The sequence below is a fragment of the Nicotiana attenuata genome, chromosome 1 (genome assembly GCF_001879085.1).
Source record: "Nicotiana attenuata strain UT chromosome 1, NIATTr2, whole genome shotgun sequence".
In the NCBI taxonomy this organism is placed as follows: Eukaryota; Viridiplantae; Streptophyta; class Magnoliopsida; order Solanales; family Solanaceae; genus Nicotiana; species Nicotiana attenuata.
The window spans coordinates 3,073,803-3,084,358 of record NC_031989.1 but is presented as its reverse complement, the minus strand read 5'-3'; the positions used below and the strand labels follow the sequence as shown (position 1 = coordinate 3,084,358).

General features: G+C 33.3%; 3 protein-coding genes and 1 non-coding gene across 6 annotated transcripts in view; 3 read left to right on the top strand and 1 right to left on the bottom strand.

Annotated features, from left to right (window-relative positions):
* The window catches only part of LOC109224422 (protein DETOXIFICATION 46, chloroplastic-like), a 7,697-nt gene extending 6,246 nt beyond the window's left edge, over positions 1-1,451 (top strand). Inside the window, exons 12-14 of the mRNA XM_019389018.1 lie at positions 762-833; positions 954-1,016; positions 1,107-1,451. Of these exons, the coding sequence (XP_019244563.1) occupies positions 762-833; positions 954-1,016; positions 1,107-1,208 (237 nt within the window). The 3' untranslated portion in view covers positions 1,209-1,451. The remainder of the gene's footprint in view (positions 1-761; positions 834-953; positions 1,017-1,106) is intronic.
* LOC109224359 lies at positions 1,703-4,056 on the bottom strand. The gene is made up of 3 exons (XM_019388962.1): positions 3,504-4,056; positions 2,315-2,527; positions 1,703-2,177 (listed from the first exon to the last, which is right to left on the bottom strand). Exons 1-3 carry the CDS (start codon positions 4,008-4,010, stop codon positions 2,118-2,120), a joined length of 780 nt encoding a protein of 259 aa, XP_019244507.1. The 5' UTR covers positions 4,011-4,056; the 3' UTR covers positions 1,703-2,117.
* On the top strand, positions 4,119-4,190 carry TRNAP-CGG. The gene has a single exon. It is a non-coding gene; the product is annotated as a tRNA-Pro (tRNA).
* Positions 5,370-7,068, top strand: LOC109239759. 3 transcript variants are annotated; one of them, XM_019406347.1, is made up of 7 exons: positions 5,370-5,604; positions 5,732-5,818; positions 6,006-6,276; positions 6,354-6,450; positions 6,582-6,706; positions 6,784-6,868; positions 6,956-7,068. In XM_019406347.1, exons 3-7 carry the CDS (start codon positions 6,048-6,050, stop codon positions 7,047-7,049), a joined length of 630 nt encoding a protein of 209 aa, XP_019261892.1. In that variant the 5' UTR covers positions 5,370-5,604; positions 5,732-5,818; positions 6,006-6,047; the 3' UTR covers positions 7,050-7,068. The 3 variants fall into 3 exon arrangements, with proteins under 3 accessions (XP_019261892.1, XP_019261904.1, XP_019261899.1); XM_019406359.1 differs by having other exon boundaries at positions 6,344-6,450; XM_019406354.1 differs by lacking the exon at positions 5,732-5,818.

The following is a 10,556-nucleotide window of genomic DNA, read 5'->3' as shown; positions in this document are numbered from 1 at the left end:
CCCCCCCATGCTTTTAGCACTCTACTTTCTTCAACAATTTAATTATTCTTCTAAAAATTCACACAAACCTAAAGGAACTAATGTTCTGCTTTACTTTTTTACGCAAAACAACGTTGCAATTTATGATCCATTACTAAAAAGAAAATACTCCTTTTTAAAAAAAAATAGAAAGTACTCTTTCTACGACATGAAAATAAAGTAATTATTTTATTGAAATAAAGAAAAATACTTTTTCTACATCATAAAAAGAAAATACTCATTTTGTTGAAATGAAATAAATTTTTTTTTTACATCATGAAAAAAAAGTACGGAAAAAATACTTTTATATCATGAAAAGAACATACTCATTTGTTGAAATGAAAAAATATCCATTTATAATATAAAAAGAAAATACTATTAATAATATTTTTATTTAGGATGGGGTGGAGGTGGGGTGATAGGCGAGGGTGGGTTGGTGGGGATGGGGAATAAGGTGGGGAAGGTTGAAAAAGAATTTTGGAAAATATTTTCCCTTCTCTTGATAGGGAAAATATTTTTCTCCAATTGGAGGAAAATGAGTTCATGAGGAAAATATTTTTCAAAACATTTAAGTCAGCCAAACATGGAAAAATTGAAAAATATTTTCCGGAAAATGTTTTCGTTCGTACCAAACACACCCTTTGTCACTTCATTTATTATTGTCATTGGATAGGATTCTCTTCGTTGTTCGAATTAGTTTTGTGATGCCATTTTCTCAACACTATGATTTGGTTACTTCTTAGGCTGGACGGGACTTAAAATTTATTAGCATATCAATGACCACAGTATTTGGTTTGGCCTCTCTTCTCGTCATGGTAAGCCATTCCACTTATTTCAAAAGTGTATCCTCAATCATCATGATTTAGTTGGCAAATCAAATTCGTTACCCTTGCTCTGCATCCTTTGCTTCAAGTAACTATTTTGATTTCAAGCAGCTCTTGAGCAGTAAAGGATTTGGTTTGCCTGGATGCTGGTTTGCGCTAGTAGCATTTCAATGGGTAAAGATCCATAGACACCCTCACAACTTTTTTTCTGTTCTTTGTTCGTTAAAAATTGGCTGATGGTTGTTTACCTTTTATTTTTTCCAGTCACGATTTTTGATTGCTCTACGGAGGCTTACTTTGGCAGATGGCTTGCTTTACTCGGAAAACTCAGATCGTTATGAGTTACGAAAGTTGAAAGCTGCATAAGTTTGATATGCTTAAGATAAATCTGTCGACAAAAAATGGAGCAAGTTTTACGTTAAAAATCTCCAATTTACTGCGCTGGCATAGTGATTAATTATCAACACCAAATATTATTGTTGTTATTTGTCAGTATTAAAGTAATTGATCCATTATGTATCAAATTTCAAATGAGTTGCAAATTACTATTGACATGTCCAATACTTGGAGAGCTATGGTAATAGTATTTGACTTTTTGTCAATGTTTGAGATTTTTGTTATCTCCTGAAAGCATAATTAAGCTGTACTAATGCATCAACTCTTGAGCAGTACAGTCTTCATTTAAAATCATTCTCGCAAAACCATCAAAGTTAGACCAACTAAACATGGTTTCCAATTTCCACAAAATAAATGACCAAAGCATTAAAAGGTAGTTAGACCAACCAAACGTTTTTTCCAATTTCCACAAAATAAATGATCAACAGAAACGATTAAGCATAAAAAGGTATTTACCAGCCAAGTGACAAAAATTAGTCAGAACCATGATACATAAAGCGTAAATTTAAGACATCAAAGATCCATTACTAAAGTCTACTATTCTCCACATTAGTTAAAAATTAACGATTTTTGCAACCAGGCATATGACATTTTCCGACGTCAATCTACTATGGATAATGATCAGATTCCAGATCAATCTATACTAAGTGAACGTCTCTGGTACTATTTCCAACTCCGCCCAAAAAAGAGAAAACAAAAAAGGAAGATAAAAGGTACAAATGCAACCTTTTCTTATACAAATTTCTTCAGCTGATATATTCCAAGTCTTTGTCCCTCGTATCTTCTTCTTCAAACCGAATAAACGTATGCGCATATCCTAAGAAACTTTGCAAAATTTTAACTTAGCCATGGGAACACTGTGGTGGCTCTGGTAGAAATTCAAACCCTGCTACTTCCTCGGCGCCCGCGTGCATATGGTCTTGGTACTTGTCCTTTACTCTGCACATAAGGAGATGCCAAAATGAGCAAGGATTATCATGAACTAAAGAGAGGAGGAAAAATGGAAAAGGGAATAGGCTAGGAGAACAGTATGTATTCATTAATTATAATTAGACTAGATAGAATGAAATTAAGACCTCAAATGATTGTTTCGCCGCATATTGTTTTTTTCTCATAAAAGCATTTTGAGCCTGTTTTTTCTTCTCTTCTGCTTTTAATTTTGTGACGCTTGGACGGTAGAGAATCACAGTCCTACCGATTTGACCAATAGCCACTGACCCAGTTGCTTCCTCTAAATGCTTAACAACATCATCCAGCTCTCCTCCTGGACAGGAACCATGTATTTTGAGCTGTATATAACAATGTGGCCATCAAAAATCGAACCCAAGAGCAATGCTTTTATCATATTAACCAACACTTGACACATTGCTAAAAAGAATAAGAATGAATTCTCATCAACCCAGCTGATAACATGAGCGGCACCTTAGGTGAATCGAATTAAACTCTACTGATTTCCCACAGCGAAAGGGGCCTTATTCCTCAGCAGCAGATTAACTTATTATCATCAATTTGAACATTTGTCATTTTTACTGGCAAAAGGCACATACTTGATGAAGACTGAGCTTCTTAACTATTCCCGCTTAACCTTTAATCATATTGAACAATATTTCTCATGCTGCTATATACTAACAATAAACCAATTTTACCAATGGAGTACTAATTTAACAATGTCACAAGCAGAACTAGCGAAAGAAGTTCCCCTCTTTTTTATGTTCAATCTCTACTTGCTAGTAACCATAATAATCAATCTCATACAACCATTCAAATAAAAGCCTTTCAGCAGATATATGAAGTTCCATGAACATATTTTAGTTCCTTCACTGCTTTCACGATTTTGGCGAAAAAACTATAAGCAACAGCAGTACCGCAGCATCGTAATTCCTATGGCAAGATTAACATCACTAATCGGTTTCATGTTTCATTACAATGTACAATATCAAGAACTAAAACGGCCATGTTGAACAGCATGCTTAAGTCAGATTAGCAGCAATATTCATGTCCAATTTTTACCCAATTACTAGTATATAATCTCTACTTGTTACTTTTATCAAAATTAAAAATCATCTCTACTTGTTACAAAGGCAGTATACTTTCAATCTTTGCATAAATACCCAAGTAAAACCCAGGAAATTAAGATTAAAAATAGAAGAAAAAAACACTGATGTTGAAGATAACTTTTCTAGCATAATAATTCAATTTAAACCCTAAATCCTAAACAATTGCCAAAATTCGAGTAAAATCTTCGCCAGCACAGAAAAAAAGTACCTTGAGAAGCTCATTAGCTTCAAGTGTCTCATTCAACGCAAATATCACAGAATCAGTGACACCAGACTTGCCGACCTGTTGGCTCTTTAGCTTCTTCCCTAGACTGTGTGCATACGATGTCAATTCTTTCTTCTCCTTCACTGTCAGGTTCGGTAACTTCGCCCTCAATAATTTTCTTTCAGACTCGCTCGGAGCAGCTCTCACTTCTCCATTTTCTTTTGCAATTTCCTCGTCATCCACATCCTCAGGGGATTCCAGTAGGGCTTGAGAACCACAGTTAACTGGATGGTTCGAGAAAGTTCTAGAGCGAAGGAAGATTGATGAATGGTTATGAAAAGAGGGGAAGAAGGACGGAGAAGTAGTGTTGGTGATGGGATGAAGCGACGTCGTTTGATGGGGAAGAGAAAGAGATTGCTTAAGGAAAGAGAAAGAAGGGATAGGAGCGGGTCGGAGCAAGCGATGGAAAACCATCAGTTCAGAGGAAGAAGATAACATTACACTTCCCATTTGCTCTTCAGCTTCAGTTTTGCTCTGCGCTGCGACATTATTGTGAGTAAACCTTGTAAAAAAAATAAAACAAATAAATATTTTTGTGCGCGACGTCAATCACGATTTGGGTGTTTGGTCTACTGGTATGATTCTCGCTTCGGGTGCGAGAGGTCCCGAGTTCGATTCCCGGAACACCCCTAGATTTTTGCTTTTTAAGTTTTTTCTTTTGCCCTTTTGTCTCTCTCTATATCGAGCCGTCTAACTCCTCTCTTTTTTTTCCCTCAAGTTTACTACAAAGTGAACGGAAACTCCAATTGATTTTTTGGCTTTACAAATTTGTTTTAGTTTTACGGCCCTACCTCTTTTTTTACATGTAAGAGATCTATCTTTTAGACATAAAAAATCTAAAAGGGTCATTTTCTTAAATTCAAAATTGTAAAGGGATAGATGTACAAATAGCACACATTTTGCTTACCCTTTCGGCCAAGTGAAGCAAGCTAACAACCATTAAAGGTCAACTTTTCATCATTCTTGCATGTGGGTTAAAACAAATTGAAACAACAAAAGAAGGAGAAAATATGGCCAAAATTGGTTAAAACGCACCTGCAAGTTGAAAGGGATTTGAGGAAGACGAAGAGAATCTGAGAGCAATCAAAATTTTGGAAGTTCATTATGTATATTATGTAAACAAATTGAAGGAAAACCTAAGAATCACAAAAAAGTTACACGTAGTATTCGGGTGGAGAAAAAAAAGCCATGTATCTATATTATATATTAAAGCAAAAAAGTTTGCCTTAAATATATGCCAAATGTCAAATTATTATAATGCCAATTGGCAACATATTTAAATGACAAGTGGAAAGTAAATATATTAAGACTTATCAATTTCCTATAAAGATGCTTATGTCATATAGAATTCTATAATTATGGCAAAAAAAAAAAACAAAAAAAAAACAAGACAAATCCATCGACATTTATGGATATAAAAAGCTATAGGAATTACTTTAACAAAAAGGAAGATGAAACAAATCCATCGACATTTATGGATATAAAAAGCTATAGAAATTACTTTAACAAAAAGGAAGATGAAATAAATAAAGCTATATGAACTGTTAAAAAAAGGAAAAGAGTAAATTGCTCTTTCTTACATTAAATAACGATAATTTAAAATAAAATGAAAACCCAATATTCTGTACTAAAAACAAGAATATATATTATATATTATAATAGGGTTTTTGGTGAGACTCAAAATGACCCAATATTCGGTCACCAGCATACATTACGCCTCAAAATCTGGAGAAGCACCAATTACGCCTTATCATCTTCGATCTATTCTGTTCGAAATTCCCCATTTTCTTCGCTTCATCTACGCCGAAAAATATTGAGGGAATCTTGATCTCCCTATACAAATTAGGAATTTCAATTAGCTTAACCCTAACCCGAAAAATAAGATCCCTAATTTTGTTGGATTTGGATACAGAGGGAGAAATAGAGACATTCAAATGTGAAATTAGTCCATCGCAAGGAGACATTCAAATTTGAAGATGATTTTTCCGATCGTTTGTTCTCATCTCTTTCGCATCGCTTCTGAAGACGACGACATCTACGCCAGGTATTTCGGATAACAACTAACTGTGGAATCCGATTTTATGGAAAATATATTTTTCGATACAAAAATATTCGCATTCCGTATATTTCGAAATATATATATATATATATATATGAACTGGAATTTGAAGGTACGAATAGTGAGATTGTGGCACGTTCCCGACCGCGACAAACCAGACAACACCGTCTCCCTTGAATTAATTATTCAAGACGAAAAGGTGCATTCTTTTTGAAAAAAACTTATTTTTTCATAAAAGTTTGAGTACAATCTCATATTCTGCTTCAAACTATAAGCATTCTTTTTGAAAAAAAATTATTTTTTGAAACAAATTTGACTACAATCTCATATTAGTCTTCAAACTAAAAAATTCATTATGTTATTGATTATGTATTTTTGGATTCTAGGGCGATCGCATTCATGCGACTGTTGGTCGGTCACTTATACGTATGTTCAAACCAAAGTTAAAAGAATTGAGTTTGTACGTTATGAAGAACTTTGTGGTTGGACCAAATTATACAAAACTTAAATACACGCGGCATAATTTGAAGTTGGCATTTACTCATAAGACGATTGTAGACGAAGCAAATGATCATCTTTTTGGTATGACTATCTTCGACTTAAAACCTTATGAGTATTTGATAAACAAAATTGATGTTGAAGAAAGTGAACTTTTCGGTAAGTATTCAGTTCGCAGTTCTTTTATTTGATTGTCTTATAAACTTTCTCCTGATTATTTTTTTAAATTATTATAGATGTCATTGGAGAGGTTGTAAGTTATGGTGAGGTAGAATCCCATACCCAAGGTGATAAAACCAACAATTATATGCATGTGGAACTTGAAGATCATGAGTAAGATTGCGTCTATCAATTTACTTTGTTATATATTTTAACATCATTACTTATCGTTGTCTGATTAAATTGTTATATATTAACATGATTATAGACGTAGTCTAATTTATTTCTTATATCAATTAACACAGGAGGAATAATATCTCTGCAACATTTTGGGGAGAATTCGTTGACCAAATCTTGCCACATTTACAGGGATCACCCCATCAGCCGGTCATAATTGTTATGCAGTTGATAAAAGTGCACAAATTTCAAGGTATTTCTATTGTACTGATGTTATTTGATAATATATTTATGTTAAGTTTTTGTTTCAAAAATTAAAGTTATATATAGGCAAATATTCTGTGCGTAATACTTGGCATGCCTCAAAGCTCTGGATTAACCCGGATCTTCCTCAAGCTAATGATTTTAAGTCCAGGTTAGTTATTTCATAAATCAAGTTTTGCTGGATACTACACAAATAACTATTTATTGTTATAACTAATACAAGCTTGCGTAAATACAGAATGACAAGTGTGAATGAAGCTAACTCTGCCAGGATCAGTCAAATACCTTCTCAGCGTAGTTATTCTGTTTCTGATGAGTTGGCTAATGTGTAGAAGTTAAGACTATTAGCGAATGGAGGTGACAAATCTATTAAACTCATTTAGTATTTAACTAATGTTATGTTGTGTATCTATAACACTGTTATTTATAAAAAATACTATTTGTGGTTGTTTTAACCTCTGAAAAAAATTGTGTACAGTTTCCAGAATACATAGACGGGCAAGGATTGAAGTATGTTTATAAAACTAAGATTTAACTGATAGAAAATGAGAGGATCAAATCAAAGGAAAACATTTATATAGGGGACTGAATATGCTTTGTAAATGGGAAGCTATTTTACTCTGAATTTATATATATTGCTGTTTTAGTAATTTTGTCAAATTTGATTTGCTTATAATATATTACATATTTTCTGGAAATGACATAATTGTGTGAGTGTTAGTTATAATAAAATGACTTATTTGTTTTCTACGCCATGTGCATATATATGTTTTTTTGGAATACCTGTTAAGTAAGCTTATGAGCATTTTACAATCTGAAACTTCACTAATAAAAAGTTTCAAGTTAACAAAACTTGAGCAACTACAATGCCATGTTAATGTAAAGAAATTCAGCAAGCATTGGATACAAAAATTCACACTTTCTTTACTGTTGTTGGGTATTAACATCTGAAATCTTCCCCTTATGACTTCTTTTCAGGAAGGACATATTTGGATTGTTGCGACTGTAGTGAATCTTCTACTTGAAAAAGAATGGTCATATTTGGGTGCAAGAGATGCTCGAAGAAGGTTGACAAAATTGGAAGTAAATTTCACTGCAAGAAATGTGATCGCCTTGATAGTTTTGTCAATCATAAGTTTGATAATCTTAACTATTTACTGTGAAAGAACTAAAGTTGCAAGTTACAAAAATAAGGACAAATTTTGTTATCAAATATTAAATAAACTAAATTTCAATACATCATATCTAAATGTGTTTTTCAGGTACAAGCTTCGAGTGCAAGTAATGGATCACACTGGCTTTATAAATTTGTTGCTTTGGGATCGTGAAGCAACAACTCTCATTGGGAAGTCTGCTAATCAGTTAAATGAAATTTCAATTGAGGTATATTTTATTTATTTGATTCAACCTCTATATATAGTTAAACATCTCTAAAAATACATATATGGACTATGGTGTGTGCTTATTGTCTACATTCACTGTATTAAAATCTTGATTGTAAAATGAAAAGTATTGCAGTTGATGTGGTTTATTTATTCATTCTCTTTGAATTTGTTGTTTTATGTCAGTTATTCTCATGTTGGGTAATTGGTTTTGGTTTCAAACAGACAGTAATTATGCGCAAAAGCTATATCTGGTATATATAACATTTCTAATCTGGAGTGTGTTAGTACCAAAGTTTTGCTTTTTTTCATCAGCCAAAATAATTGGTTAATATATTGTATTCAAGAAATGTGCATCTTCTCTTTCACAAATATATCATTCTGTTGTAGGTAGATTATGAAGTGAAAATTACCACAAGCTTTCTATGTGTCAGAAAGCTTTAGCTGGTCTACCCTTTGATTGATCCAGGCTTTTCTTTGCTTAGGTAGTGAATCACCTAATAAAGATGTAGGCGTGCACGTCTTATTTGATACTGCTTGGGTACCAAAAGTCATGTCATTGGTCCAAATCATACATAGTCAAATTTTTTGCTTTTTATATCGAACATAGTGGAATAGATTCATTCAGTAATTTTCATATTAAGTGTGACTCAGCGGTAGTGTAGGCATGAAAAATGAAATGCCAACTCTATTGTATATTTTTTTATTATTTTATTTTATTGTATTTTACAATTTCTAACACTATTTCGGTCTTAGGCTTCTGCTGACGTTGATGAATGTTCTTATCCAGTGGAGTTGTATGATATTCTTGACAAAAAAGTGCTGTTTAAAGTGACTGTCAAGAGCTCAAACATTAAAGTGCATCGAGAAATTTATAATGTTGTTAAAATCAGCGAGGACGATAACCTTATACAACAATATAGTCAATCTGCACAAGATGATACATTCACTGTATGTGATCGATACTCAAATACTTCATAATACTCAAATACTTCATAATACACTATTTTTTCTTTTGATTTTATATAAGGGAATATCAAGTTTAAATTAATTATGTTACTATTTTCTTAATAGGACCCTGATTTTGAGTGTCAACAACACACTGATGCAGACAAAACTTTCAAGGTTACTAATTCAAACTTTGCCTGTATAACTTCTTATCTACAATATGGTATTTAATAATAAATTTTTCCTTTGTAGGATTCAATGGCTAAAAATGATATGACTTCTCCTGCAAATACCCCTGCCAAAAGAAGTAGAGAAGAGTATGGGTCATTGTAGTAGATGTTGGTGATGATCTTGCATAATTTTCAAGTAACAAGCTTAAAAAAGTGATCAAACAGGAGAAAAATCCGTGAATTGAAACATTTCACTCTGTGTTACTCCAGTGTATTCCGACAGTGATTTGCTGGAAAATATGGTTGAACAGATGTGCAGCAAGGTTTGATAATAAACCTATGTCAGGGTGGCATATCATCAGACAAGTTTCAAACTATTTAACTTTAATCCTTAGATGTCAGTTTCCTAATCTACAACTTCCACAACTCTGGATCGACAAGTGTAAGTATGTGGAGAAGTTAGAACTTTCTATTCACTCTCAAGCTGTTAGATGGAGCAAACCAGATAGGGGCCGGGTAAAATTGAATGTTGATGGGTGCAGCAAAGATAATCCTAAATGGTAGAAACCAAACGTGTATGCCACATACTTAGTTTGGCTAAAAGAGTATAAGGCAACTGCAGCTCAAGTTTGCCATTGAAAATAATGTATTTATTCAAGTTAGTTTCTGGGTGAGATGATCAGTTTGTGGTTTCTTGCTATGAGAGATCAACCCATTTTATGGTTGGAAATTATCTTCTCAAGTCTGCTTAAGTTCATGTGCTTAGGTGCAATTGATGGATGTATCGGATCGTAGAAATGACATTAGGTAGCCACTCTAAGGGGCTGCTATTTAAGAATTAGCCAGTGCATTCTGAATTCAATTTTTCGATTCATTATTTTTATTTTTCTTAACTTCGACTGAGTGTTTGCAAATTCATGTAACACATGATAGCTATCATTTGGTTCCAGCGCTCTTTTAGCAGTTGCATAATGCTGCTTTGAATTTTCTTTGAATGTTTTTTCACAGTGATGCTGCTGCAAATGAGAGTAAAGAGCCAGCACTAGCAGCAGTTGATGGTGTTTTTCTGTCAATTTGCTCCACATGTTATCTGCATTTTGTGATGAGCTAATTTTTTATGGAAAGGGTGCAGTGGCTATTTTTTAAAACATGAAGAAATTGAGTCCTTTTCCTTAGATTATCTACCCATAATTCTTCTCCAAAATAGAATAACGCAAGGCATCTGCCTTTCCCGATTTGCTGTGTTGTATATTGTTTGAAAGAAGTGTCAGTTACATTAACGTTATTTAATTCCAATTTTCCAAGCAAATCTTGGAAGAACATAATAAAAAGTTACTGG

Bases quoted from the DNA above. Each gene is read 5' to 3' on its own strand.
- LOC109224359 (XM_019388962.1), bottom strand. From the start codon at position 4,010: ATGGGAAGTGTAATGTTATCTTCTTCCTCTGAACTGATGGTTTTCCAT. The intron at 2,528-3,503 runs GTACTTTTTTTC...TGTTATATACAG, and splicing joins AAGCTAATGAGCTTCTCAAG to CTCAAAATACATGGTTCCTG. The intron at 2,178-2,314 runs GTCTTAATTTCA...CCTTATGTGCAG, and splicing joins CGGCGAAACAATCATTTGAG to AGTAAAGGACAAGTACCAAG.
- LOC109239759 (XM_019406354.1), top strand. From the start codon at position 6,048: ATGTTCAAACCAAAGTTAAAAGAATTGAGTTTGTACGTTATGAAGAAC. The intron at 6,277-6,353 runs GTAAGTATTCAG...AAATTATTATAG, and splicing joins TGAAGAAAGTGAACTTTTCG to ATGTCATTGGAGAGGTTGTA. The intron at 6,869-6,955 runs GTTAGTTATTTC...GCGTAAATACAG, and splicing joins GCTAATGATTTTAAGTCCAG to AATGACAAGTGTGAATGAAG.